The 25,818-nt window shown below is 40.6% G+C and overlaps 1 protein-coding gene and 1 long non-coding RNA gene across 4 annotated transcripts in view; one reads left to right on the top strand and one right to left on the bottom strand.

The window, feature by feature from the left end:
• Window positions 1-13,871, top strand: part of ZNF571 (zinc finger protein 571) — a 40,208-nt gene extending 26,337 nt beyond the window's left edge. For all 3 annotated transcript variants that reach the window (XM_034638303.1, XM_034638305.1, XM_034638304.1), the window contains exon 4: window positions 11,083-13,871. In XM_034638303.1, coding sequence (XP_034494194.1) covers window positions 11,083-12,776 — 1,694 coding nt within the window. In that variant the 3' untranslated portion in view covers window positions 12,777-13,871. The remainder of the gene's footprint in view (window positions 1-11,082) is intronic.
• A 1,930-nt stretch (window positions 13,872-15,801) lies between these two features.
• Window positions 15,802-17,746, bottom strand: LOC117795158. The gene is made up of 3 exons (XR_004618997.1): window positions 17,453-17,746; window positions 17,071-17,124; window positions 15,802-15,854 (listed from the first exon to the last, which is right to left on the bottom strand). It is a non-coding gene; the product is annotated as an uncharacterized LOC117795158 (long non-coding RNA).
• Window positions 17,747-25,818: the final 8,072 nt, after the last annotated feature.

The raw sequence follows: 25,818 nt of genomic DNA, 5'->3' as shown, positions 1-25,818 counted from the left end.
CAGAGGCCACAGACTCATTATCTTTTCTTTGCTGAGGGAGACTTCTCCTTCTCGTCACTCTGATGAGGAGAGATTGCGGGGTTGTCCAGAGCCCAAGTTATTGACTGGGACCCAGGCCGTGAGCCCTTCTTTTATAGAGATCTTAGAGATGTGGGCTTCTTCCTTAAAGATTTTATTTATTTATTTGAGAGAGAGAGACAGACAGACAGCAAGAAAGGGAACCCAAGCAGGGGAGTGGAAGAGGAAGAAGCAGGCTCCCGGTGGAGAAGCCCGATGAGGGACTCCTTTCTGGCACGTTGTGATCATACCCTAATCCAAAGACAGGAGCTTAATGACTGCGCCACCCAGGCACCCTGGGTTGTGGGCTTCTTGATTTTTCAGCCTGCCTTCTGGGGAGGGGCCTGCTGGCCGGTACTCAAAAAACCCTGTTTGGGTATAGTCTCTGTGTCCCCTGCAAGGGGGGAAGGGGATGGGCTCCCCCTGAGCTGGTATTTCCGGGCTTTTGTTCTCTGGTGGCTTTCCCTGGTGGTTTGCTATGCCTCTTCTGAGAGTCAGAGCAGCAGCGGCTGAAATTCAGCCTCTGTCTCAGAACAGAGGGATTGCAGATCATTCTCCACTGGTGCTCTGGCCACTTTAACTCTGTTTCTGTTGGTGCTGCTCAACCCTGCAGCATCCCAGGCTTTGCGCCCCACACCTGGCGTCCCGGGTTCTTTGTAGATCTTGGTTCTGGTATCCAAGATCTACAAAGAACTTCTCAAACTCAATACATGAGAAAAAAATAAACAAATCAAAAAATGGGCAGAAGATATGAACAGACACTTTTCCAATGAAGACATACAAATGGCTAACAGATACATGAAAAAATGTTCAAAATCATTAGCTATCAGGGAAATTCAAATCAAAACCACATTGAGATACCACCTTACACCAGTTAGAATGGCAAAAATAGACAAGGCAAGAAACAACAATTGCTGGAGAGGATGTGGAGAAAGGGGATCCCTCCTACATTGTTGATGGGAATGCAAGTCGGTACAGCCGCTCTGGAAAACAGTGTGGAGGTCCCTTATAAAGATAAAAATTAGGCTACCCAATGATCCAGCCATTGCACTGCTGGGTGTTTACCCCAAAGATACAGACGTAGTAAAGAGAAGGGCCATATGCACCCCAATGTTCATAGCAGCATTATCCACAATAGCTAAATCGTAGAAGGGGCTGAGATGCCCTTCAACAGATGACTGGATTAAGAAGCTGTGCTCCATATATACAATGGAATCTTACTCAGCTATCAGAAAGAACGAATTCTCAACATTTGCTGCAACATGGACGGCACTGGAGGAGATAATGCTAAGTAAAATAAGTCAAGCAGAAAAGACAATTATCATATGGTTTCTCTCATCTATGGACATAAGAACTAGGATGAACAGTAGGGGAAGAGAGGGATAAAGAAAGGGGGTAATGAGAAGGGGGAATGAAACATGAGAGACTATGGACTATGAGAAGCAAACTGAAGACTTCAGAGGGGAGGGGGTGGGGGAATGGGATAGTCTGGTGATGGGTAGTAAGAAGGGCACGTATTGCATGGTGCACTGGGTGTTATACGCAACTAATGAAGCATCGAACTTTGCATCGGAATCTGGGGATGTACTGTATGGTGACTAACATAATATAATAATAAAAAATAAATAAAAGCTGGAACAGCAACAGTAGGACAGGCCTAATCCACACACGAGGAAGCAGTTGACTAAGATTAGAGCAGAAATCAATGAATTAGAAACCAGGAGTACATTAGAGCAGATCAACAGAACTAGAATATGGTTCTTGGAGAGAATTAATAAAATTGAGAGACCACTGGCAAGACTTATCCAAAAGAAAAGAGAAAGGACCCAAATTAATAAAATTATGAATGAAAAGAATGGGGTCACAACCAACATCAATGAAATTGGATGGATTATTAGAAACTTTTATCAACAGCATTCTGCCAATAACTTAAGCAATCTGGAAGTGATGGAGGCCTTCCTGGAAACCTATAAACTACCAAGACTGAAACAGGAAGAAATTGATTTCTTAAACAGGCCAATTAATTATGAAGAGATTGAGTCAGTGATAAACAAGCTTCCAAATAACAAAACTCCAGGCCCGGTTGGTTTTCCTGGGGAATTCTACCAAACATTCAAAGAAGAACTAATACTATTCTCCTAAAGGTATTTCAAAAAATAGAAACAGAAGGAAAGCTACCAAACTCATTCTATGAGGCCAATATTACCTTGATCCCAAACCAGGCAAAGACCCCATCAAAAAGGAGAATAACAGACTGATTTCCCTAATGAATATGGACGCCAAAATCCTCAACAAGATCCTGGCTAATAGAATCCACAGTACATTGAAAGGATCATCCATCATGACCAAGTGGGATTCATACCTGGGAACCAAGGGTGGTTTAACATTCACAAATTAATCAGTGTCACAGATTTTATCCAGAAGAAAAAATTCAAAAATGATATGATTCTCTCAATAGATGCAGAAAAAGCATTTGACAATATACAGCGTCCTTTCCTGATTAAAACCCTTCAGAGTATAGGGATAGAGGGTACATTCCTCAATCTCATAAAAAACATCTATGAAAAGCCTTCATAAATATCATTCTTAATGGGGAAAAGCTGGAAGCCTTTCCCTTAAGATCAGGAACACGACAGAGATGCCCACTCTCGTCACTATTATTCAACATAGTACTAGAAGTCCCTGCAACAGCAATCAGACAACAAAAAGTGATAAAATGTATCCAAATCGGCAAAGAGGAAGTCAAAATGTCTCTCTTCGCAGATGACATGATACTCTATATGGAAAACCCAAAAGAATCCACGCCCAAACTATTAGAAGTTATAGAGCAATTCAGTATTGCGGCGGGATACAAAATTATTGCCCAGAAATCAATTGCATTTCTGTACACGAATAATGAGACTGAAGAAAGAAATTACGGAATCCATCCCATTTACAATAGCACCAAAAACCATACGTTACCTTGGAATTAGCTTAACCAGAGACGTGTAGGGTCTATAATCTAGAAACTATAAATGCCACTTGAAAGACATTGAGGAAGACACAAAAAGATGGAAAACTATTCCATGCTCATGGATTAGAAGAATTAACATAGTTAAAATGTCCATGCTACCCAGAGCAATCTACACTTTCAATGCTATCCCGATCAAAATACTGAGGACATTTTTCAAAGAACTGTAACAAATAGTCTTTAAGTTGGTATGGAACCAGAAAAGGCCCGAATCACCAAGGAGCTGTTGAAAATGAAAAACAAAGCTGGAGGCATCACAAACCAGATTTTGAGCTGTACTACAAAGCTGTGATTGCAAAGACAGCACGGTACTGGCACTAAAACAGACACACAGACCAATGGATCAGAATAGAGAACCCCGAAAAGGACCCTTCGGCTCTTCGGGCAACTAATCTTTGATAAAACAAGAAAAAAACATCCCTAAGAAAAAAGACAGTCTCTTCAAGAAATGGTGCTGGGAAAATTGGACAGCTACATGCAAAAGAATGAAACTTGACCACTCTCTCACACCATACACAAATATAAACTCCAAGTGGATGAAAGACCTCGATGTTAGTAATCCATCAAAATCCTAGAGGAGAACATAGGCAGCAACCCCTACAACGTCGGCCAAAGCAACCTTTTTCATGATACATCTCCAAAGGCAAGAGAAACAAAAGATAAAATGAACTTGTGGGACTTCATCAAGATAAAAAGCTTCTGCACAGCCATGGAAACAGTGAAAAAATCTAAGAGGCAGCCCCAGGAATGGGAGAATATATTTGCATAGGACACTACAGATAAAGGACTGGTATCCAAGATCTACAAAGAACTTCTCAAACTCAATATGTGAGACACAAATAAACAAATCATAAAATGGCCGAAGATATGAACAGACACTTTTCCAATGAAGACATACAAATGGCTAACAGACACATGAAAAAATGTTCAAAATGATTAGCCATCAGGGAAATTCAAATCAAAACCACATTGAGATACCACCTTACGCCAGTTAAAATGGCAAAATTTTTCAAGCAAGAAACAACAATTGTTGGAGAGGATGTGGAGAAAGGGGATCCCTCCTACATTGTTGGTGGGAATGCAAGTTGGTACAGCCACTCTGGAAAACAGTGTGGAGGTCCCTTAAAAAGTTAAAAATTGAGCTACGCTAGGACCCAGCCATTGCACTACTGGGCATTTACCCCAAGGATACAGACGTAGTGAAGAGAAGGGCCATATGCACCCCAATGTTCATAGCAGCATTATCCATAATAGCCAAATCGTGGAAGGAACCGAGATGCCCTTCAACAGATGACTGGATTAAGAAGCTGTGGTCCATATATACAATGGAATATTACTCAGTCATCAGAAAGAATGAGTTCTCAACATATGCTGCTACATGGACGGCACTGGAGGAGATAATGCTAAGTGAAATAAGTCAAGCAGAGAAAGACAATTATCATATGATTTCTCTCATCTATGGAACATAAGAACTAGGAAGATCGGTAGGGGAAGAAAGGGATAAAGAAAGGGCTTAATCAGAAGGCGGAATGAAACATGAGAGACTATGGACTATGAGAAACAAACTGAAGACTTCAGAGGGGAAGGGGGTGGGGGAATGGGATAGACTGGTGATGGGTAGTAAGGAGGGCACGTATTGCATGGTGCAGTGTGTTATACGCAACTAATGAATCATGGAACTTTACATCAAAAACCAGGGATGTACTGAATGGTGACTAACATAATATAATTTAAAAAATGTAAAATAAAAGAAACGTAATAAAAAAAAAGAAAAGAAGTCTAAGGTCTCAGTTGGAAGGTGATAGCAATATGAGTTCCCAAAGGTACTTCCTTTCCAACTCACATTTACCCCTCTTCCTCTCTCATAGTCCCCTTTGTTTTAATGAGGAAGCTACCTTTGGTTTCTTCCAGGGATAATTCTCTTATTTATTTTTTCATTGAGTTGGTATCTCCAGCCAGCATATGTTTGTTGAGAGCTTGCTTTGTTCTTAGATTAGGATAATTAAGGACAATCTCCCAGAGGAGCTAATTTTCAACTGAGTCCTAAATGAAATTAGCCGTGCAAAAATTAAAAAAATAAAAAGTATGTGTTTAGGCAGATGCAAGAGAAGTGCAGAGGTCCTGAGGAGATGCTGAACTTCACTTATTCAAGGATCAGCAAGGTCGGTGTGGTTAGAACAAGGACAGTGAAAGTGGAAATTGATGAAATCAGAGAAATAGGTAGATAACAGATCGCATAACTTAACATAGGCCATTGCAAGGAATGAGATTTTATTCTCAGCATGATGAGAAGCCCTTGGAGGGTTTTGTGTGGATGAGTAGGGGATCTTTGTTTAAAGATCACTGTGGGTCTTGTGTAGAATGAGGGTAAGAATGAAAGCAGGAGGACCAGTTAGAGGACTAGTTCAGGACTCCACACAGAGATAATAGTGGCTTTGAATGGGGTTTAATATGTGAAAGTGATGAGAATGGGTCATATTCTGGTTATATTTAATGGTACAATTAATAGGATTTGCTAAAGGGTTGGAAATAGAAGCATCAGAGTTTGGAAGCCCGCAGAAGGAAGTCAAGAGTAATGCATTTGAGATGGCCATTAGATATCCTTAATAGAGAAGTTAGATAAGCATTTAAAAGCCTGCTGGATGGTAGTCAGGACTGAGGGATAAATATGAGGTTAATCTCTGGATTATGGCGTTAGATGAGTTTATGGAGGGAATTGATCTAGGTGGAAGTCAAGGTGAAGTCCTGGGGCTAAACCATGGGGCGTTCCAGCATTTAGCTGGGAAAAGGAAAAAGATCCAGCAAAGGAAATTCAGGAGTAACTTAAGTAACCTATGATCTAGGATGCAATCAGGAAGGCAGAGGACTGGAAGCCAATGACAAACACAAGGAAGGAGTGGTTAACTGTGAGAGATGCTGCTATGAGGTCAAGGAAGATGAAGGATGAGACCTGGCTATTGGATTTGGCAAGACAAAGGGTACTGGTGACCCAGACAATGTAGGTTTAGAAATGAGAGGAATAACAACCTGACTGTAGAGGATTAAATAGGAAAGAAAGAAGCCCACAATAAAAACTATTGTGGGACAGTGACTTAACTCACCAGGCAGTGTTGAGGTCCCATTTAAGGAATTCTCAAAAGTACAAATGGAGTTTTAAAATGTATTAGAAGTTTTTAATAACAGTGCTGTGGTCATTAGGGCAAAGAAGTATGATTCAAATTTGTATATGTAATAATATTTCAGCTGCATGAAAGTGTGAGGAAAAAAGCCTGGAAGGAAAGATGGCAAAAATGTTAGTTATGAGGGTGGGAGAGAAAGGGGGGAAATTATTGACAGGAAATACAGACATCTTTTTCGAGAGGTTTTACCAGGAAATAGTACAGTAAATGAATAGGAGCTGCAGGGTGAATCAGACTCAAAGGAGAGGTTGTTTTGTTCTGATTTCAAAAGACTGTCTTTTTTAAGATGGAGATAAATATTGGAGAGATGGTACAAGAGTAAGTGACTGGAAATATGGGTGTCAGTGATCAGAAAGGATGCTTACTCGAAATTGAGATTTTGGAGGTCTTGCCATAATTGGAAATAACAAGGTCTATTATGTCTACTATGTGGGAAGGTAGGTGGAGTGAGGTGGAGGAAAACTGCACTTCAGAGGAACCAGTGTACTTAGGTTGCAATCAGAGCAAGAGGTGAAGAGAGAGGCTGAGGTTGCAGAGTATTTGCAGAAAGTATACTGTGAGTTCCTGAAGGCCTGCTGGTTAGGGTGCAAGAGAATACCGGGTCACAATAAAAGATGTCTAGACCCAGAATGGGACGAGAATCCTAGTGATGAACAACGTCACAGGAAACCAGGGCTTTCCAGGAGTATTGGGATACAGAGATGTCAAGCATTACAGGATTGGTCCTGGAGTAGTTTCTCTGGTGAAAATGAGTACTTCCTATTATAACCTAAGGGTAGTGGCATTGTTGGACTAAGAGATGATTGAAGTCAAGCCTTCCTGGGAGAAGCCAACATTAATAGCAGGATATGGAGGTCTTACCAACATCCAAAGCTCTGGGGGCCTCTCATGTAGGCTGTAGTGGTTGGAGTGACTATCTTAATATAAGAGAGAATTACAAGTGCAGCATTGCTGGAGTCTGGGATTGGGGATGGCTTTTCACAAATAGTAAAAGAATGTGAAATTTCAGGAGAGCCATGAAAGGATGTAAAGCAGGTGGGGAGGCTGAGGGTAGAGGGAAGAGCATTCCTGGCAGAGGCAACGGTGTACTGAGGGCCATAGGAGGATGGAGCTTGGTGTAACAGGAGGTATTCAAAGAAGACCCTTATAGTTGGGGCCTAGTGAGGGACAGGTGCCAGGTGTGAGTTTGGAGAGTCTGGAAGGGTCTAGGCCAGGAATAACCGTTTAGGGGTTATAAAAATGACTCAGTGGAGGTGCTTGAGTTCAGTCAGTTAAGCATCTAACTCTTGATTTTGGCTCTGGTCATGATCTTGAGGTCCTGGGATGGAGCCACATCATCGGGATCTGAGTTTAGTGGGGAGTCTGCTTGAGGATTCTCTCCCTCTTCCTCTGCCCCTCCTCCCACTTGCGTGTGCTTTCTCTCTCTCTAAAATAAATACATCTTTTAAAAAATGACTTGGTGGGTTATAAGCAGCATTTATTTTTATTTTTTGGTTTTGTTTTATTTCTTGAAGAAAATAACACAGAAGAGAAAATTTTTAAAAATATCAGAATGCATCCCATGTAGCAAAGATAATTTCGTGACCTATTTGTTTTGTTTATGTTTGTGTATGTGATCATAATATAACATGTATTTCTTATCTTTGAGTTTTGTCCCCTAAGCTAATGAAGAATCTTAAGCAGGACAGTGAAACAATGCAATTTTCATATTTACTGTATCACTCTTGACTGCCAGATGGTGATTAGAAGAAAGGCTTCAGGACATAATTGAGTAGGTTATTGTTCTGCTTAAAACAAGAGGTGCTCTGGACTTTCTCTGAGTTTTGGTAGTGGCATTGGGGATAAGGAAACAGATTCAAGAGTAGTAGATCAATTTAGCAGGAGTTGAGGTGGGCAAGAACGAAAGAGGTCTCCCCAAATGACTTCTGCTCTTCAGACTCCATTTTGTCATCTTCAGCCATCACCTCTTTTTCAGTTTTCTCATTTTTTCTTCCATTTATTTAAATATGACAACAAAAAGAACCATTTAATCATGTTATTATAACATGGAGAGCCGTTAGGTCTAAACTGGATTTATTTGATCCCTTACACTGTTCCCTTAATCACCATATTCAGTTGGGTTCTTTCCTAACGTTTTGTAAACCATATCGTGCTTCTCTTTTAAAAACAAAGTAAAAGCTAGATACTCTCATCCCAGTACATTTTGCTGACATGGTTGATGTTAAACTGAGCTGTGTGGGTTTTTTTGTTTTTAAATTTTTTAAAAAATTTATTTATTTGACAGAGATAGAGACAGCCAGCAGAGAGGGAACACAAGCAGGGGGAGTGGGAGAGGAAGAAGCAGGCCTCATAGTGGAGGAGCCTGATGTGGGGCTCCATCCCGTAACGCCGGGATCTTGCCCTGAGCTGAAGGCAGACGCCCAACCGCTGTGCCACCCAGGCACCCCAGTTCTTTTGTTTTTGTTTAAAATTTCTTTCTGCTTTATATCAAAAGCATGTTTTCCTTGGATTTCTGACTCATTCTTAAAAAAAATTTTTTAGAAGGGGGGAGGGGCAGAGGAAGAGGGAGAGAGAGAAAATCTTAAGCAGGGTCCATGCCCATTGCAGAGCCTGATGTGGGGCTCAGTCTCACAACCCTGAGATCATGACCTGGGCTGAAATCAAGAGTCAGATGCTTAACCAAATGCACCACCCAGGCGCCCCTCTGATAATTTCTAAATACTGTTTATTTAAGATTTTTTTTTAAGATTTTATTTATTTATTTGACAGAGAGACAGCCAGCCAGCAAGAGAGGGAACACAAGCAGGGGGAGTGGGAGAGGAAGAAGCAGCCTCCCAGCGGAGCAGGGAGCCCGAATGTGGGTCTCGATCCCAGGACTCTGGGATCATGCCCTGAGCCGAAGGCAGACGCTTGTTAAGCAAGCCACCCAGGCGCCCCTCTTAAGACTGTTTAAACTTGATTTTGCTGATTTATGTTGATTTTCTTTCTTAATATCATCCTCTGTTACATTCTACAGGCTAAGTGTAGTGTCGTCAGAGATTGTGCCTCATGCTGCAGTCATATTAGATACTGTTCTTCTACATTTAAAAGTTATCACCTATTCATCTTTGTTCAGAATAACAAACTTTTCTTTACTGTGTAAACTTGTCACTATTTCTAGAATATTATAGAGATGCTTTTCTGGGAAATATAACATTTGGCCTTGTATGGAATGTACCGGGAAGGAAAACCTGAAGAAATGTATGAAGGGAAAAAGAAAATACTGTGTATGCTTTCTATGTTTTGGGGAATAGCTATAAACAGGCATATTTTTCTACACTTGTAAAGTTTGCAGAGTAGGAAGATCAACATAAATAAATGAAATATAATTCTAGAATTGGAAAAATTGAAACAAGAATGAAGAATAAAATATAGGTATAGAGATTAAGATAAAGCATGGGCCCAATTAGAGTTTTCTGGGATAGTCTTTCTGAGCAGCTGCCATTTAAGTTAGGACATTTCAGACAAAAAGGAATTGCCATGCAGAGAGCATTTCTGACAGATGGAACAGCATGTGAGAGTCTGAAATGGGAAAGAATTTGATATATTCCAGGAACTTAAATAAAGCCAGTAAGGTTAGAGCATTGTTTCTGAAGATAGTAATGGTTCAAAATGAGGTCAGAAAGGTAATCAAGGAATGGATCACACAGGGGCTTTTAGGCCATGAACAGGAATTTGGATTTTATTTGAAGTTCAAGGGATAAAACATTGAAAGGTTTTAAGCTGTATTTCAAACTTTTTTCTATACCAGAAGCATCTGGGGAGATAGAGAAATGAAGGAAAATTTGCATTTTTAAAGTTGCTGACAAATATTGAGTGTCAATAATGTGCAAGTAATGGTTCTAGGCACTAAAAATAAGGCAGAGAATGAAGTAAAGTCATTGCTTTGATTAAGCATTGGGGAGACAGACAAGGCACTGACTTTTAAAATAGTATATCTGTTAGTATAAATGCAATATAGCTGCAGTTCTATATTGGGTGTCTTGATAATGTGACATTTGAGCAGAAAACTGAAGTGAGAGAGCAAGCCATGCAGATATCTGGGAAAAGAGCATTCCAGAAGGCAAACATGAGGCGTACATATGGCATTTTTTAACAACAAGGAAGCCATTGTGGCAAGAACAGAATGAATAATTAGGAAAGTTAGGAGATGATGTCAGAGCAGGGCAAGCTCATGTAGAGTAAGGTCTTGTGGGCCGTAATAAGTAAGGACTTTAGATAATATTCTGAGATGTAAACTCTTAGAAGATTTTTGCAGGGGAGTAATGGGATATGAATTACATTTTAAAAGAATCCTTCTGGCTGCTGTGTGAAGAACAAATTGTAGGGGCCAAGTTCAAAGAACAGAGACCAGTTAAGAGGCTATTACAGTGAGAGACAGGTGGCTAGGCCCAGGGTGATAGTAGTGGATGTGGTCAGATACTTGATAAACTTTAATAGGAGCGGTAATAGGGCTTGTTGATAGATTGGATATCTACCCAGACATTTGATCGAATGTTTCCAGAGGAGGGTTTTTGCTATTATTTTATAAGCTTCCTTGGTTGGATTCTAATCCTCTCCAAAATTTAGGAACCACACACTTTAACTATTTCTCTAATTGCTCTCCTCCCTATAAACTCCCCTTATTCTACATTTTCTACTTGTGCCTTTTATTTTAATTGCACAAAATATTTTAGCACTGTTTAAGCCATTCTCTTCATTTAAGAATTTTTATTTTATCTACCATTTTTACTTTAGAAGTTTCATTTCTCCTTATAAACAAAAGCAGCAGGAATTTGCTTTCTTGTTATCTTCCAGACTTGGAATCCAGTTGTGAGACCAAAAAGCCATCTCCAGAAAAGGGAGTTTATGAAATGGAATCACTGCAATGGGAGAATATGAGGAAACCTATCAGTCATAACCTTGATTACAATGGTCTTAGAGATATAATGGAGGGCAAAGGAATGTTTGAGGGTCAACAGAAAAGTCAGGAAGGATTTTACATGCACATGAAAATTACCTGTGGAGAAAAGGCCACTCAAAACCGTTCTATGTCACCTACTCTTCATCAGATAAATCCTACCAAGGAAAAATTGTACAAATGTAAGGAATGTGAACACGCTTTCAACTACCTGTCATGCCTTACTGAACATGAGAAAAGCCATAATAAAGAAAAACACTCCAAAATTAAGAAATGTAGGAAGACCTTCAGCAAAAAGCCAGCCTATATTCAACATCAGAGGATTCAGAATGGTGAAAAACCTTATGAGTGTATGGAATGTGGGAAGGCTTTTGGTCGTAGTTCTGATCTGATTCAACATCAAAAAATTCATACGAATGAAAAACCTTACCAGTGTAAGGCATGTGGGAAGGCTTTTATTCGTGGTTCACAGCTCACTGAACATCAGAGAGTTCATACAGGAGAGAAACCATATGAATGTAAGAAATGTGGAAAAGCCTTTAGTTATTGTTCACAGTATACTCTCCATCAGAGAATTCATAGTGGTGAAAAACCCTATGAATGTAAGGAATGTGGAAAGTCCTTTATTCTTGGCTCTCAACTTACTTACCATCAGAGAATTCATAGCGGTGAGAAACCCTATGAGTGTAAGGAATGTGGAAAGGCCTTTATTCTTGGTTCACACCTTACTTATCATCAAAGAGTTCATACTGGTGAAAAGCCTTACAGATGTAAAGAATGTGGGAAGGCCTTTTTATGTGCCTCGCAACTTAATGAACATCACAGAATCCATACAGGTGAGAAACCCTATGAATGTAAAGAATGTGGGAAAGCCTTTTTTCGTGGCTCACAACTAACTTACCATCTGAGAGTTCATACAGGTGAGAGACCCTATAAATGCAAAGAATGTGGGAAAGCCTTTATTTCTAATTCTAATCTTACTCAACATCAGAGAATTCATACCGGTGAAAAACCCTACAAATGTAAAGAATGTGAGAAGGCCTTTGTTTGTGGCAAACAACTTAGTGAACATCAGAGAATTCATACAGGTGAGAAACCCTTTGAATGTAAGGAATGTGGAAAGGCTTTTATTCGTGGTGCATATCTTACTCAACATGAGAAAATTCATGGTGAGAAGCATTATGAATGTAAGGAATGTGGGAAGACCTTTTTTCGTGCCACACAACTTACATATCACCAGAGAATTCATACGGGTGAGAAACCCTACAAATGTAAGGAATGTGACAAGGCTTTTATTTATGGCTCACAACTTAGTGAACACCAGCGAATTCATAGAGGTGAAAAACCCTATGAATGTAAGCAATGTGGGAAGGCCTTTATTCGTGGCTCACATCTTACTGAACATCTAAGAACTCATTCTGGTGAGAAACCCTATGAATGTAAGGAATGTGGGAAGGCCTTTAGTCGTGGCTCAGAACTTACCCTACATCAGAGGATCCATACTGGTGAGAAACCTTACGTGTGTGTTCAATGTGGGAAAGACTTTAGACGTCATTCACAACTTACTCAACATATGAGGCTTCATAATTGAAAAAGCCTTGAATACGATTCAATATAAGAAAGGCTTCAATGTCTTTAACACCTCTGTAATGTTAGAAAACCCATATTATGTTTGTAATGAATTTAGGGCATCCTTATGCTTGTGCTCAAAATCAACTCATTTTTAGAAACCCTATGTTAATGAATTCAGAAATAACTTCTGGAACCCATTAAACATTTTTAAGAATCTATAACCTTGGGAGGTAATGCTGGAGTATATCCTTTATTGAGCACCATCTCTATTTCACCATTTCCTGTGAAACTGGAGAAGTTATTTAACCTCTCTGTGCCTCAGTTTCTTTGTGTAAAATAATGTAATGATATCACATTGATTAAATTATAAATAATTAAATGTATGCAATTCCCTTCAGACAGCATCTGATACTCAGTATCTGTTGTTATTGCTATTATCATCATTATTATATGTTATTAGAGAAGGCAAATGGTAAGAATATTTTTGAGTACAGTACGATGTAAGCATTTTATGACCATCTATCCCTCATTTTGTTTTTGTTTTAGATTTTATTTATTTGAGAGAGAGCACATGTGCATGAGGGAGGGGGAGGAATAGCTGAGTGGGGAGCCCGTTGCGGGGCTCAATCCCAGGACCCTGGGATCATGACCTGAGCCGAAGGCAGATGCCTAACCAACTGAGCAACCCAGGCAGGTGTCCTTGCATGCAGTGATTTTAAACATAAAGTACGAATTATGTTTTCCTTCTACACTTCAAGAAACAGATACTATGATATAAATAATAAAATGCATTAGTACATAATGGACACAAATAACAATTAAGAAAATAAAATAATAATAAAAGTAAAATAAAAACCATTGCAGAATAATTGAAACGGAAGTTCCCAAAACAATACTTACCTTTTCTTCATGCCCTCTGCGGTTTTCTATTATAATGTCTGTAATAAACAGTGTAGCCCACTCTGTTGTCTTCACAACTTAATACTGTTCATTATTCCCACTCTGAAAGATACTGGTTTTACATTTATATTACAAAATTATAAACCAGGGGGCCCTGGGTGGCTCAGTTGATTGGGTGTCTGACTCTTGATTTCAGCTCAGGTCATGATCTTGGAGTCGTGAGATTGAGCCCTGCATAGGTCTCTCTGCTGAGTGTGGAGCCTGCTTGGGATTCTCTGTCCTTTTCCTCTGCCCCTCCCTGCTTCCCCCATCATCCCCCATACACGCAGGCTCTCTCTCAAAAAAATTATAATCCAAGTGCTAATTTGCCATTTTTAAAAGCACAAAAAGAAAAAAAAAAGGATTGAGAACCATTAGAATCCTCTGAATCATTAGAGTAACCACTGTGATGCTCATGCAGTCATGCATTGCCTGCTCAGATTGGACAAACTATGGCATCATTACCACGCTGAATTTAAAGAAAATGTAAATAATGAAATGTAAGTAAAACATTATTTGCCACATTGATCTTAAGTCATTAATATACATCTGGCATGTAACATATTTGCATATTAGCAGAAAATACCCTGAACCAAAATCTCCCCAAATATGTTCAAGACATAATAATCTCCAAATATCACTGGAGAAGAGGGGCCTGGTCTGTCTCATGCATACAGCAGTGCATAACCTAATTTCCTTACTGGCCAATGAATTCCACTTTGAACAAGCCAAATTAAAAGGTTGTGAGAAGACCTGCAATAAAGAAAATACTACCATTGTTTAACACATTGTTTCCCAGTCCTGACCATGAATCCTTTCTCTTCCACCATACTTACTGTCTTTGGGTTATGAACACATTGAGAAATCCACTGCAGACCAAAAGGAATAATTATAAGAAGAAATTTAAGGCAATATGGCAGTCAATTAAATTTGGCGGGTGGTGTAGTACTTTTCTGTTCTACAATTAATACACTATACAGGAAGAGTCCCTCTAGCTCAAGTTTTCACAACACTTTCCCTATTCTCTCAATCTAGATGATTTAGTTAAGTTTTTATTCTTTATGCTGATGTTATGAGATTGTTTACTGTGAAACAAATGAATATTAATTATCTCAGTACTTTATATTTATTTCATAAATTGTTTTGAAACTTAGAGTTTCCCTGTTGAGGTAATGGTGAGGGATAGGAATATACGTTAATCAATTAATAAAGACAAATAAAAGTGGCTGCTACACTGCTTTTGTTGCTACTTTAAGATATATTGATACCATCACACCCATTCAAAATTAAGCTTTATTTCCCCTACATGCATATAATTCTTTTCAAAGGTCATTACATTCCTCTTACAAAGTTACATAACAAAGTTTACCTCATACCAAAGAAATAGTGCAAATTTAAAAGAATCACATTCACTCCCTCCCACCCATCTTCTATCAAAACTTTGGTTTTTGTCTTGTGATGCATCCTTCTGTTCTCAAATATGGTCCACATTTGAGTCTAAAAAAATTTAAGTTTTTTTATTTTTTTTTAAAGATTTTATTTATTTATTTGACAGAGATAGAGACAGCCAGCGAGAGAGGGAACACAAGCAGGGGGAGTGGGAGAGGAAGAAGCAGGCTCATAGCAGAGGAGCCTGATGTGGGGCTCGATCCTATAACGCCGGGATCACGCCCTGAGCCGAAGGCAGATGCTTAACCGCTGTGCCACCCAGGCGCCCCAAAATTTAAGTTTTAATGGGATAACTATCCACCGTAACTTGTTTTGTTTTAACTTTTTATTGTAGAACATTTCAAACATATAACAAAAATAGGATAATAAAATGAACAGCCATGTACCCATCACATATTTTTATTTTTAAATTTTAAATCCAATATAGATAACATACAATATTACATATTTTTAATAATCACTCCTATTATACCTTTCTTGTTAATCTTCCAAATATCTTTGGCTGGGATATTTTAAAGCCATACTAGTATATTTTAGCATTTCCCCTCTACATATTTCAGTATGTATCTTGAACAGATAAGGACTTAACATTTAGTAATTTTTCAGATATTAATGATTATAGTTGGTTTATTTGAGTCAGGATTTAAAAGACATCTGCTCGTTGCATTTTGTTGGTATGTCACTTGCTTTTCTGACTTTTTAAAAATGCCTGCAGAACAAAACATGAACATAGTAACAGCAATGCCATGATATATCCTCCTTATTCCCCCCCAAACTGAGTATTCAGGTTATTTCTCTGTTGCTGCTAACCACTGCAATAAATGTCCATATATGCTTATTCTTGCATATTTGTGTTTTTATTTCTATGGGATATATTCATGCAGATTAGACTAAGTCAAATTATGTATAAGTTTAAATTTTAATAGATTATGCCAAATTTTGAAAACAGTTTACATTTTCATCATTAATGTATGAGAGTGCTCATTCCCCATACCATCACCAGGAGCAAAAAATAAGGACTTCTTTTGGAGCCATGATGGAATAACAAGTTTAAACGGGGACTGTTATCCCCAACAAAAGAGATACAAATTAAGTGAGCACTATGATCACAACTTTCTACCTGGACACACATTCTAAATAATGAGAAAAGTTATCCCAAATGGAGCATGCTGGTCTGCCTGTGTTGAGAAGATGGAGATCAAAGAAATTGATGTGTCTGGAAGTTGCAGAACAGTTCCAGAGAGAAGGAAGCTGTGCAGAGAATTACAGAAATGTGTGAAAGGTCCTCTTCAGTCTTTCCTAATATTACATAATATGTGCATAGAGTGTGATTCTACAAGACTGGGCAAAGTGTAATCAGGGAGCTGCAAGCTGTAAAATGCCCAGAGTTGACACAGGACAGAGGTACTCTAATTCTGACCCAGATGATCACCCATACCATTTGGTAGATAGCCTAGAAGAGTCACATGATAGGAGTAGAGGTCAACTATCTCTAAAGCACTTTAGACCTGTCCTAAACTGCTTTTTTAAAGTTCTAAAAGAACCAAGCAAGTAACCTACCTGCCTACAGAGTAAAGCTCAACACTCTAAAAGAAATGTAACAATAGTCAGGATTCAAAAATATAAATTTCACAATGTCCAGTATTTATATAAAGAAGGCAAAAAAAAAAAAGGCAACACAAAACCAGAAAAAAGAAAAAATCAATCAGTTGGCCAACTGAAATGGCAGGAGAAATGGTATCAGTATGAAATTACAAAAGCTGTTATGCTCAATATGCTTAAGAAGTTTTTAAAACCACAACATAATGAGGAGAGGTATGGAGGATAGAAAATGGAACTTGTAGAAAAGAAAAATACCTGAGAAGAAAATTTTACTGGAGATTAAACACAGAGGAAGGAAAAATTCAGTGAACTTGAAAACATACCTGGAAAAATGAAGCACAGGGAGAAAAAGGCTGAAAGAAAAGAGCCTCGGTGACCTGTGGGAAAATATAAAGCAGGATAAGATATATGTAAATGGGATGTCAACAAGATGCTAGAGTTGGTTTTCCTGGACCCTTTCCCCACCACCAACACACTGATCAGCAATTCATGGAAAATTCCCTTTGTGAAAAATCCAGAAACTGAGTGAAAGTCTTCTGCACCCAGGGAGAATGCAAAGCCAGACCCACCAAAACTCATAGGAAGATATGGGATCCCTCCCACCAGACTCCTGGTATATGGTACAACACCATATGATCAGTGAGAGACCCTCTGGCTACCAGCTTCACCCAGGGGAGGGAAGGGGATGGTTTACCCATCCTGTACCTCAAATTTCCTGAAGAAGCTTGAATGCTGACTTCAGTCTTGCCAGTTGTGGAGTTTTGACAGGTCCAGTAAAATCTAGTCACTGGGTACAAATAGCGATGTTGGGTTGGGCTGGTAGACCTTAATTCTATTCAGCACAAAGCAAACGGTTGAAAAATGAAAAACAGATGAAAAATCCCAGCCCTCAGCTTCCCCATGGGGAAGAAAAGAGTTGATTTGTGTGTCCAACACCCCAGTGTTGCCAAGGCTGCCCAACAAACTGGCATCTGAGTTAGTCTCAAAGCTCTGACAGGTCTGGCACAGTTTATCCACCTGTGGGAGAACAGAGACAATGGTTTCAACTGATTAATGCCACAACCCCCCATTTGTAGGTCAGCACAGAGGGAGTGGGCAAAAATAATAGCTGCCTACGTCTCCCTGGGAAAAGAAAGAGTACATAGAGTTTCCCAGATAAAGATGGAGATTGGCAGAGAATTTAAAAATATGATTCAACTATATACTGGATACAAGAGGAACATTTTAGATTCAAATATCAAATTTCAAAACAAAAGGACAGAAAAAGACATACCATGCAAATAGCAACCATAACAGAACCAGAGTGGTATACTATCAGATCAAATAGACATTAAGACAAAATTACCAGAGACAGAGGTACATTTTATTATCAAAAAGGGTTAATCCATCAAGAAGACAAGAAACCTAAGAATATATGCAGCTAAGGGGCACCCTGGTAGCTCAGTTAAGTGTCTGCCTTTGGCTCAGGTCATGATCCCAAGTCCTGGGATGGAGCCCCACATCCACCCAGAGAGCCTGCTTCCTGTCTGCCTCTGCCTTTCCCCCCTTTGGTGCAGGCACACACTCTCTCCCTCTCTCACAAACAAATAAATAAAATTTAAAATATATATATATATATATATACATATATATATATATATATATATATATGCAGCTAAAACCAACAACTCAGGTGTCCATCACCAGATGAATGAAGAAACAAAGTTGGTATATGCATACAATAGAATATTACTCAGACTTAAAAAAAAGAAAGGAATTCTGACAACTGCTACAACATGGATGAACCCTAAAGGCAAAATATCAAAATATATGAAGTAAAAACTGACAGAATTAAGGGCACCTGGGTGGCTCAGTCAGTTAAGTGTATGACTATTGATTTCAGCTCAGGGTCATGATCTCAGGGTTGTGAGTTCAAGCCCTCTGTCTGACTTCATGCTGCACATGGGGCCTGCAAGATTCTTTCTCCCTCTGCCCCTCTCTCCTGCTTGCTCTCTCTCTCTCTCAAAACAAAAAACAAAACAAAACACCAAAAACAAAACAAAACAAAAAAAACCCCAAACCTGACAGAATTGAAGGGAGATGTAGATAACTTAACAATAACACTTGGAGATATCAAAAGTCCACTTCCAATGATGGATAGAACACCTAAACAGAAGATCTTCAAGGATAGAAACAGAAGATTTAAACAACACCATAAACCAAGTAGGCTTAACAGACATATGTAGAAAAGCAACAAGCAACAGCAAAATGCACATTTTTCTCAAGTGTATATGGAATCTTCTCCAAGACAAAGCATATTTTAGGTTAGAAAACAAGTCTTAGGGCGCCTGGGTGGCTCAGTCTTAAGCGTCTGCCTTCGGCTCAGGGCGTGATCCCGGCGTTCTGGGATCGAGCCCTGAATCAGGCTCCTCTGCTGGGAGCCTGCTTCTTCCTCTCCCCTCCCCCTGCTTGTGTTCCCTCTCTCACTCGCTGTCTCTCTGTCTGTCAAATAAATAAATAAAATCTTTTGGAAAAAAAACCCCAAGTCTTAGTAAATATAAGAGGATTTCTGTCATAAAAAGAACATTCTCCAGTCATAGTGGAATTAAATTAGAAATGAATAATAGGAAATTTTTGAAATTAACAAATATGTGGAAACTAAACAACGTGCTTTTAACCAATGTGTCAAAGAAGAATTCAAAGAATTCCCAAGGAAAATTAAAAAATGGAGAGGGAGATAAGATGATGGCATAGTAAGAGGACTCTAGGCTCATGTCATCCTTCAAGCACAACTAGATAACTATCAAATCATTCTGAATACTGAAGAAATCGACCTGAGGACTGACAGAACAAACTCCAAAAGAGAGAGAAGAGGCGACCTTGAGGAAGGTAGGAAGTGTGGAGATGTGGTTTGGGGGAGAAATGGATCATGGGAGCTGCAGAGGGGAGGGAGCCCTGGTTAGAGAGAAAGGTGAAGGAGAGAGGAGCACAAGAGAATGCACAAGGAGAACACTTCCTTAAAGTCACTGGCTGGGAAAATGAGAAGGGCTGATTTTCGTGAGTTTTGAAGTGGACTTCAAATGAGTGGGGCTTGACTGGAGTTTTAAAGATCAGTGGGGTTGTCTGGGTTAGAGACCTGAGGGTGCTGCCCTACTCTGGAGAAGAAGCAGGCAAACACACTGGGTACAGATGGCATGATCTGAGGGGCCCTGGGGGGAGGGGAGGGATTCGTTTGCTCTTGGAGTGCAACTGGGAGAGGTGGCATTCACAGAGACACCTCTCCAGGGACTAAAGAGCTGGCAGGTGACATTTCCCTCCCTTGCTCCTCAGCAAAAACACAGAGCCACCCAACCAGGGCAGCTCATCCCAGGCACTGGCTGCCTAGCCTATTTGCTCCAAGTCCCATGTCCCTGCACTCTGGTGCAACTGCCCTTCTTGGTCAGATCTGTGTCTGACCCAGTGCAGCGAGACCCTCCCCCCAAAGACCAGCACAACCCCTGCCTACACCACATTCCTAAAGTTTGGAGTTTTAAAAGTTAGCAGGCTTAGCTTGGATAGACTCAGGGGGCACTGCTCTGCTCCTGGAGAGAAGGCAGGCAAACAACCCTGAGACAGACAGTACGATCTGAAAACTTCCTGGGATGCACAGTGGGGAGATTATTCACTCTTCTGTGAGAGTTTCTCTGACAGCAGCAAGCATGGAGACCCCTCTCCAGGGACAAAGGAGCTGGCTAGCACCATTTCTCTCCCCCACTGTTCAGCATAAGCAAAGAACCAACTGTAGTAAACAGCACAATGCCAACACTGGCTGACTAACCTGCTTACACCAAGTGCCACCCCCCTGCACTTGGCCAGTACTGCCCTTCTCAGGCAAGTGTGCCTCAGTTCCAGTGCAACAGGTCCCTTCCCTAGAACACCAGCAGAAATCCCCACCCACATGTCTCCTGACCAGAGAGTTCTGCAAGGCTTCAGTTCTAGTGGAAGTAGCATCAGGTCTCATTTAACAAGTAGACCAGAGAACACCTAGTTAAAACACCACTCTGGCCAAGGTCCAAACACTGTCCACTGCAGGCAAGGAGAGCCTCTGCAGATGGCTGTCTGAAGGATAGAGCAGCCAAAACACAGCAGCAGAGTGTATGCAGCACACACCAGAGACACTCCCTGAAGCATCCCCACTTAACACCCCACTTATATCAATGGAGAGATCATCCAAGGAGAAAATTGACAAGGAAACAATGGCTTTGAATAACACACTGGATGAGGTGGACTTATCAGATGTATTCAGAACATTTCATCCTAAAGCAACGGAATACACATTCTTTTTGAGTGCACATGGGACATTCTCCAGAATAGATCACATACTAGGTCACAAATCAGGCTTCAAAAAATACAAAAACATTGAGATCATACCATGCATATTTTCTGAGCACAATGCTATGAAACATGAAGTCAACCACAAGAAAAAATTAGGAAGGACCATCAATACATGGAGGTTAAACAACATGCTACTAAAAGAATGAATGGGTCAACCAGGAAATCAAAAAAGAAATTAAAAAAACATGGAAATAAATGAAAATGAAAACACAGTGGTCCAAAACCTTTGGGATGCAACAAAAGTTGCCTAAGAAGGAAGTATATAGTAATGCAGGCCTACATCAAGAAGCAAGAAAAAAAATCTCAAATAAATTACCTCACCTTACACCTCAGGGAGCTAGAAAAAGAAGAACAAACAAAGCCTAAAGCCAGCAGAAGAAGGGAAATAATAAAAATTAGAGGAGAAATAAATGATATAGAAACTTAAAAAAAAACAGATTGATAAAACCAGGAGATGACTCTGAAGAAATTAATAAAATTGATAACCCACTAGCCAGACTTATCAAAAAGCAACAGAAAAGACCCAAATAAATAAAATCATAAATGAGAGAGGAGAAATAACAACAAACACCACAGAAATACCAATAATTATAAGAGAATATTATGAAAAAAGCTACGCCAATAAACAGAACAACCTGGAAGAAATGGATAAATTCCTAGAAACACATAAAATACCAAAACTGAAACAGGAAGAAAGAGAAAACTTGAACAGTATGATAACTAGCCAATAAATTGAGTTGGTAATAAAAAAAACTCCCAACAAACAAAAGTCCAGGGCCAGATGGCTTCACAGGTGAATTCTACCAAACATGTATTTTTTTAAAGATATTATGTATTTAGGGAGGAGGAGTTAAGATGGTGGAGGAGTAGGGGACCCCTTTTTCAGCCAGTCCCCTGAGTTGAGCTGGATAGGTACCAGAGCAGCAGGAACATTCACGGAATCAGCCTGAGACTCAGGAAGATACATCTGGATCTCTACAAATGAACATCTCCAGCGCTGAGTATTGAGGTACGAAGTGGGGAGCCATGAAACTGCGCACAGATATTGGAAGGTAAATGGAAGGGGGAGGGAGCTGCCATGTCCAGGCCCCAGGAAGCAGTAGCCACCTGCATGGGGGAGGGGGCGGACCGCAGACCCGCACCCTTGGGACAGCAGACTGAGACCATGAGCCGGGGGCGCACGCTACCAAGTGTCTCATGGAACTCCGGAACTCTGGTGTGCTTACTGGATCCAGACTGAGACCGTGAGCTCTGGGAGCATGCGTGGGGTGGCTGGCGGCTTGCGGTTGGTGGGCCACCAGCACCAGGGAGCGGGCGGACCATGGACCCGCACCCTCGAGACAGCAGACTTAGACCGTGAGCCGGGAGCACGCGCCACCAAGCATCTCACGGAGCTCCAGAACTCCGGTGTGCTCAATGGATCCAGACTGAGACTGGGGCTCTGGGAGCGCACGCGGGGCGGCTGGCGTCTGGCGGGCCACCAGCACGGGGGAGCGGGCGGACTCACGGACGGCACCTGTGAGACAGCAGACAGAGACAGGGAGCTCCAGCAGCGTGCGTGGGGCAGCTGGCGACTGGCGGCTGGAGGGGTTAGAAACATAAAGGACAGAGATGTGCCAGCCCTGGAAGTGAGGGCAGGGACGCCGGGTGTGGGGCGCACAGCCTGGGATGCTGCAGGGTTGAGCAGCACCAACAGAAACAGAGTTAAAGTGGCCAGAAACATCAGTGGAGAATGGGCCACAATCCCTCTGTTCTGTGACAGAGGCTGAATTTCGGCCGCTGCTGCTCTCTCAGAAGAGGCACAGAAAACCGCCAGGGACAGCCGCCAGAGAACAAAAGCCTGGAAATACCGGCTCACACTGTGCCCACCCCCATCCCCCCTTGCAGGGGACACAGAGACTCTACCCAAACAAGGTTTCCTGAGTATCGGCGTGGCAGGCCTCTCCCCCAGAAGGCAGGCTGAAAAATCAAGAAGCCCACAACCCAGGGCACCAGAGTGGCACAGTCATTAAGCGCCTGTCTTCGGATTAGGGTGTGATCACAGCGTTCCGGAAAGGAGTCCCTCATTGGGCTTCTCCGCTGGGAGCCTGTTTCTTCCTCTCCCACTCCCATGCTTGGGTTCCCTTTCTTGCTGACTGTCTCTCTCTCTCAAATAAATAAATGAAATCTTTAAAGAAGGAGCCCACATCCCTAAGATCTCTATAAAACAAGGGCACACGGCCTGGGTCCCAGTCAATAACTTGGGCTCTGGACAACCCCACAATCACTCCTCATCAGAATGAAGAGAAGAAGTCCCCCCAGCAAAGAAAAGATAATGAGTCTGTGGCCTCTGCCACAGAAATAATAGATGTAGATGTATCCAAATTATCAGGAATGGAATTCAGAGCAACAATGGTCAAGATGATGAGTAGACTTGAAAAAAGTATTAAAGAAAATGTTGCTGAGAATATAGAATCCCTAAGGGCAGAAATGAGAGCGAATCTGACAGAAATTAAAAATTCTATGAGCCAAATACAGTCAAAACTAGAGGCTCTGATGGCCAGAGTCACCGAGGCAGAGGAACGCATTAGCAAATTGGAGAATGGGTTAGTAGAAGAAAAAACGAAAATAGAAGCTGGTCTTAAAAAAACCACACCCATGAATGTAGATTACGGGAGATTACTGACTCTATGAAATGATCCAATGTCAGAATCATCGGCATCCCTGAAGGGGTGGAGAAAAACAGATGTCTAGAAGAGATATTTGAACAAATTGTAGCTGAAAACTTCCCTAATCTATCAAGAGAAACAAACATTCGTGTCCAAGAGGCAAAGAGGACACCACCCAAGCTCAACCACGACAAACCTATGCCATGTCACGTCATAGTGCAACTCACAAATATTAGATCCAAGGATACAGTATTGAAAGCGGCCAGGACAAAGAAATTTCTCATGTACCAAGGCAAAGGTACAGAATTACGTCTGACCTGTCTACACAGACCTGGTATGAGAGAAAGAGTTGGGGGGGGCATTTTTAAAGCTCTTTCAGAGAAAAACATGCAGCCAAGGATCCTTTATCCAGCAAGGCTGTCATTCAGAATNTGTCATTCAGAATTGATGGAGAAATAAAGACGTTCCAAAATCGCCAATCATTAACCAATTTCGTAACCACGAAACCAGCCCTACAGGAGATATTAAGGGGGGCTCTATAAAGGTAAAAAGGCCCCAAGAGTGATACAGAGCAGCAAGTCACAACCGATACAAAGACTTTAAAGAGAAATGGCATCATTAAAATCATATCTGTCAATAATCTCTATCAATCTAAATGGCTTAAACTCTCCCATAAAACGCCACAGGGTTGCAGATTGGATAAAAAGACATGACCCATCCATTTGCTGTCTACAAGAGACTCATTTTGAACCCAAAGATGCATTCAGACTTAGAGTAAGGGTATGGAGTACTATCTTCCACGCAAATGGCCCTCAAAAGAAAGCTCGAGTAGCAATTCTCATATCAGATAGATTGGATTTTAAACTAGAGGCTATAGAGAGAGACATAGAAGAGCATTATATTATTCTTAAAGGAAGTATTCAACAAGTGCATATGACAATTATAAATATATATGCCCCCAACAGGGGAGCAGCAAGATACACAGGCCAACACTTAACCAAAATATAGAGACATATAGATAAAAACACATTAATAGTAGGGGACCTCAACACCCCACTATCAGAAATAGAACAGCCTGGCAAAAACTAAGGAAAGAATCAAAGGCTTTGAATGCCATACTCGACGAGTTGGACCTCATAGATATATATAGAACACTACACCCCAGAACCAAAGAATACTCATTCTATTCAAATGCCCATGGAACATTCTCAAGAATAGATCATGCTCTGGGACACAAAACAGGTCTCAGCCAATACCAAAAGATTGAAATTATCCCCTGCATATTCTCAGACCACAACGCTCTGAAATTGGAACTCAACCACAAGGAAAAACCTGGAAGAAACTCAAACACTTGGAGGCTAAGAACCATCCTGCTCAAGAATGACTCGATAAACCAGGAAATCAAAAAACAAATTAAACAATTTATGGAGACCAACGAGAATGAAAACACAACGGTCCAAAACCTATGGGATACTGCAAAGGCAGTCCTAAGGGGGAAATACATAGCCATCCAAGCCTCACTCAAAAGAATAGAAAAATCTAAAATGCAGTTTCTATATTCTCACCTCAAGAAACTGGAACAGCAACAGAGGGACAGGCCTAACCCACTGACAAGATAACAGTTGACCAAAATTAGAGCAGAAATCAATGAATTAGAAAACAGAAGTGCAGTAGATCAAATCAACAGGACGAGGAGCTGGTTCTTTGAGAGAATCAATAAAATTGATAGACCACTGGCAAAACTTGTCCAAAAACAAAGAGAAAGGACTGAGATTATTAAAATTATGACTGAAAAGGGAGAGGTCACGACCAGCACCATTGAAATTGCAAGGATTATTAGAAACTTTTACCAACAGCTATATGCCAAAAAACAAAGCAATCTGTAAGAGATGGTGGCCTTCCTGGAAACCTATAAACTACAAAGACTGAAACAGGAAGAAATAGATTTCTTAAACAGGCCAATTAACTATGAAGAAATTGAGTCAGTGATAAACAACCTTCCAAATAATAAAACTCCAGGCCCAGACGGTTTTCCTGGGGAATTCTACCAAACATTCAAAGAAGAAATAA

This window comes from Ailuropoda melanoleuca, chromosome 12 (assembly GCF_002007445.2).
Source record: "Ailuropoda melanoleuca isolate Jingjing chromosome 12, ASM200744v2, whole genome shotgun sequence".
In the NCBI taxonomy this organism is placed as follows: domain Eukaryota; kingdom Metazoa; phylum Chordata; class Mammalia; order Carnivora; family Ursidae; genus Ailuropoda; species Ailuropoda melanoleuca.
The sequence above is the reverse complement of the archived record's forward strand: the minus strand, read 5'-3'. Positions and strand labels throughout refer to the sequence as shown.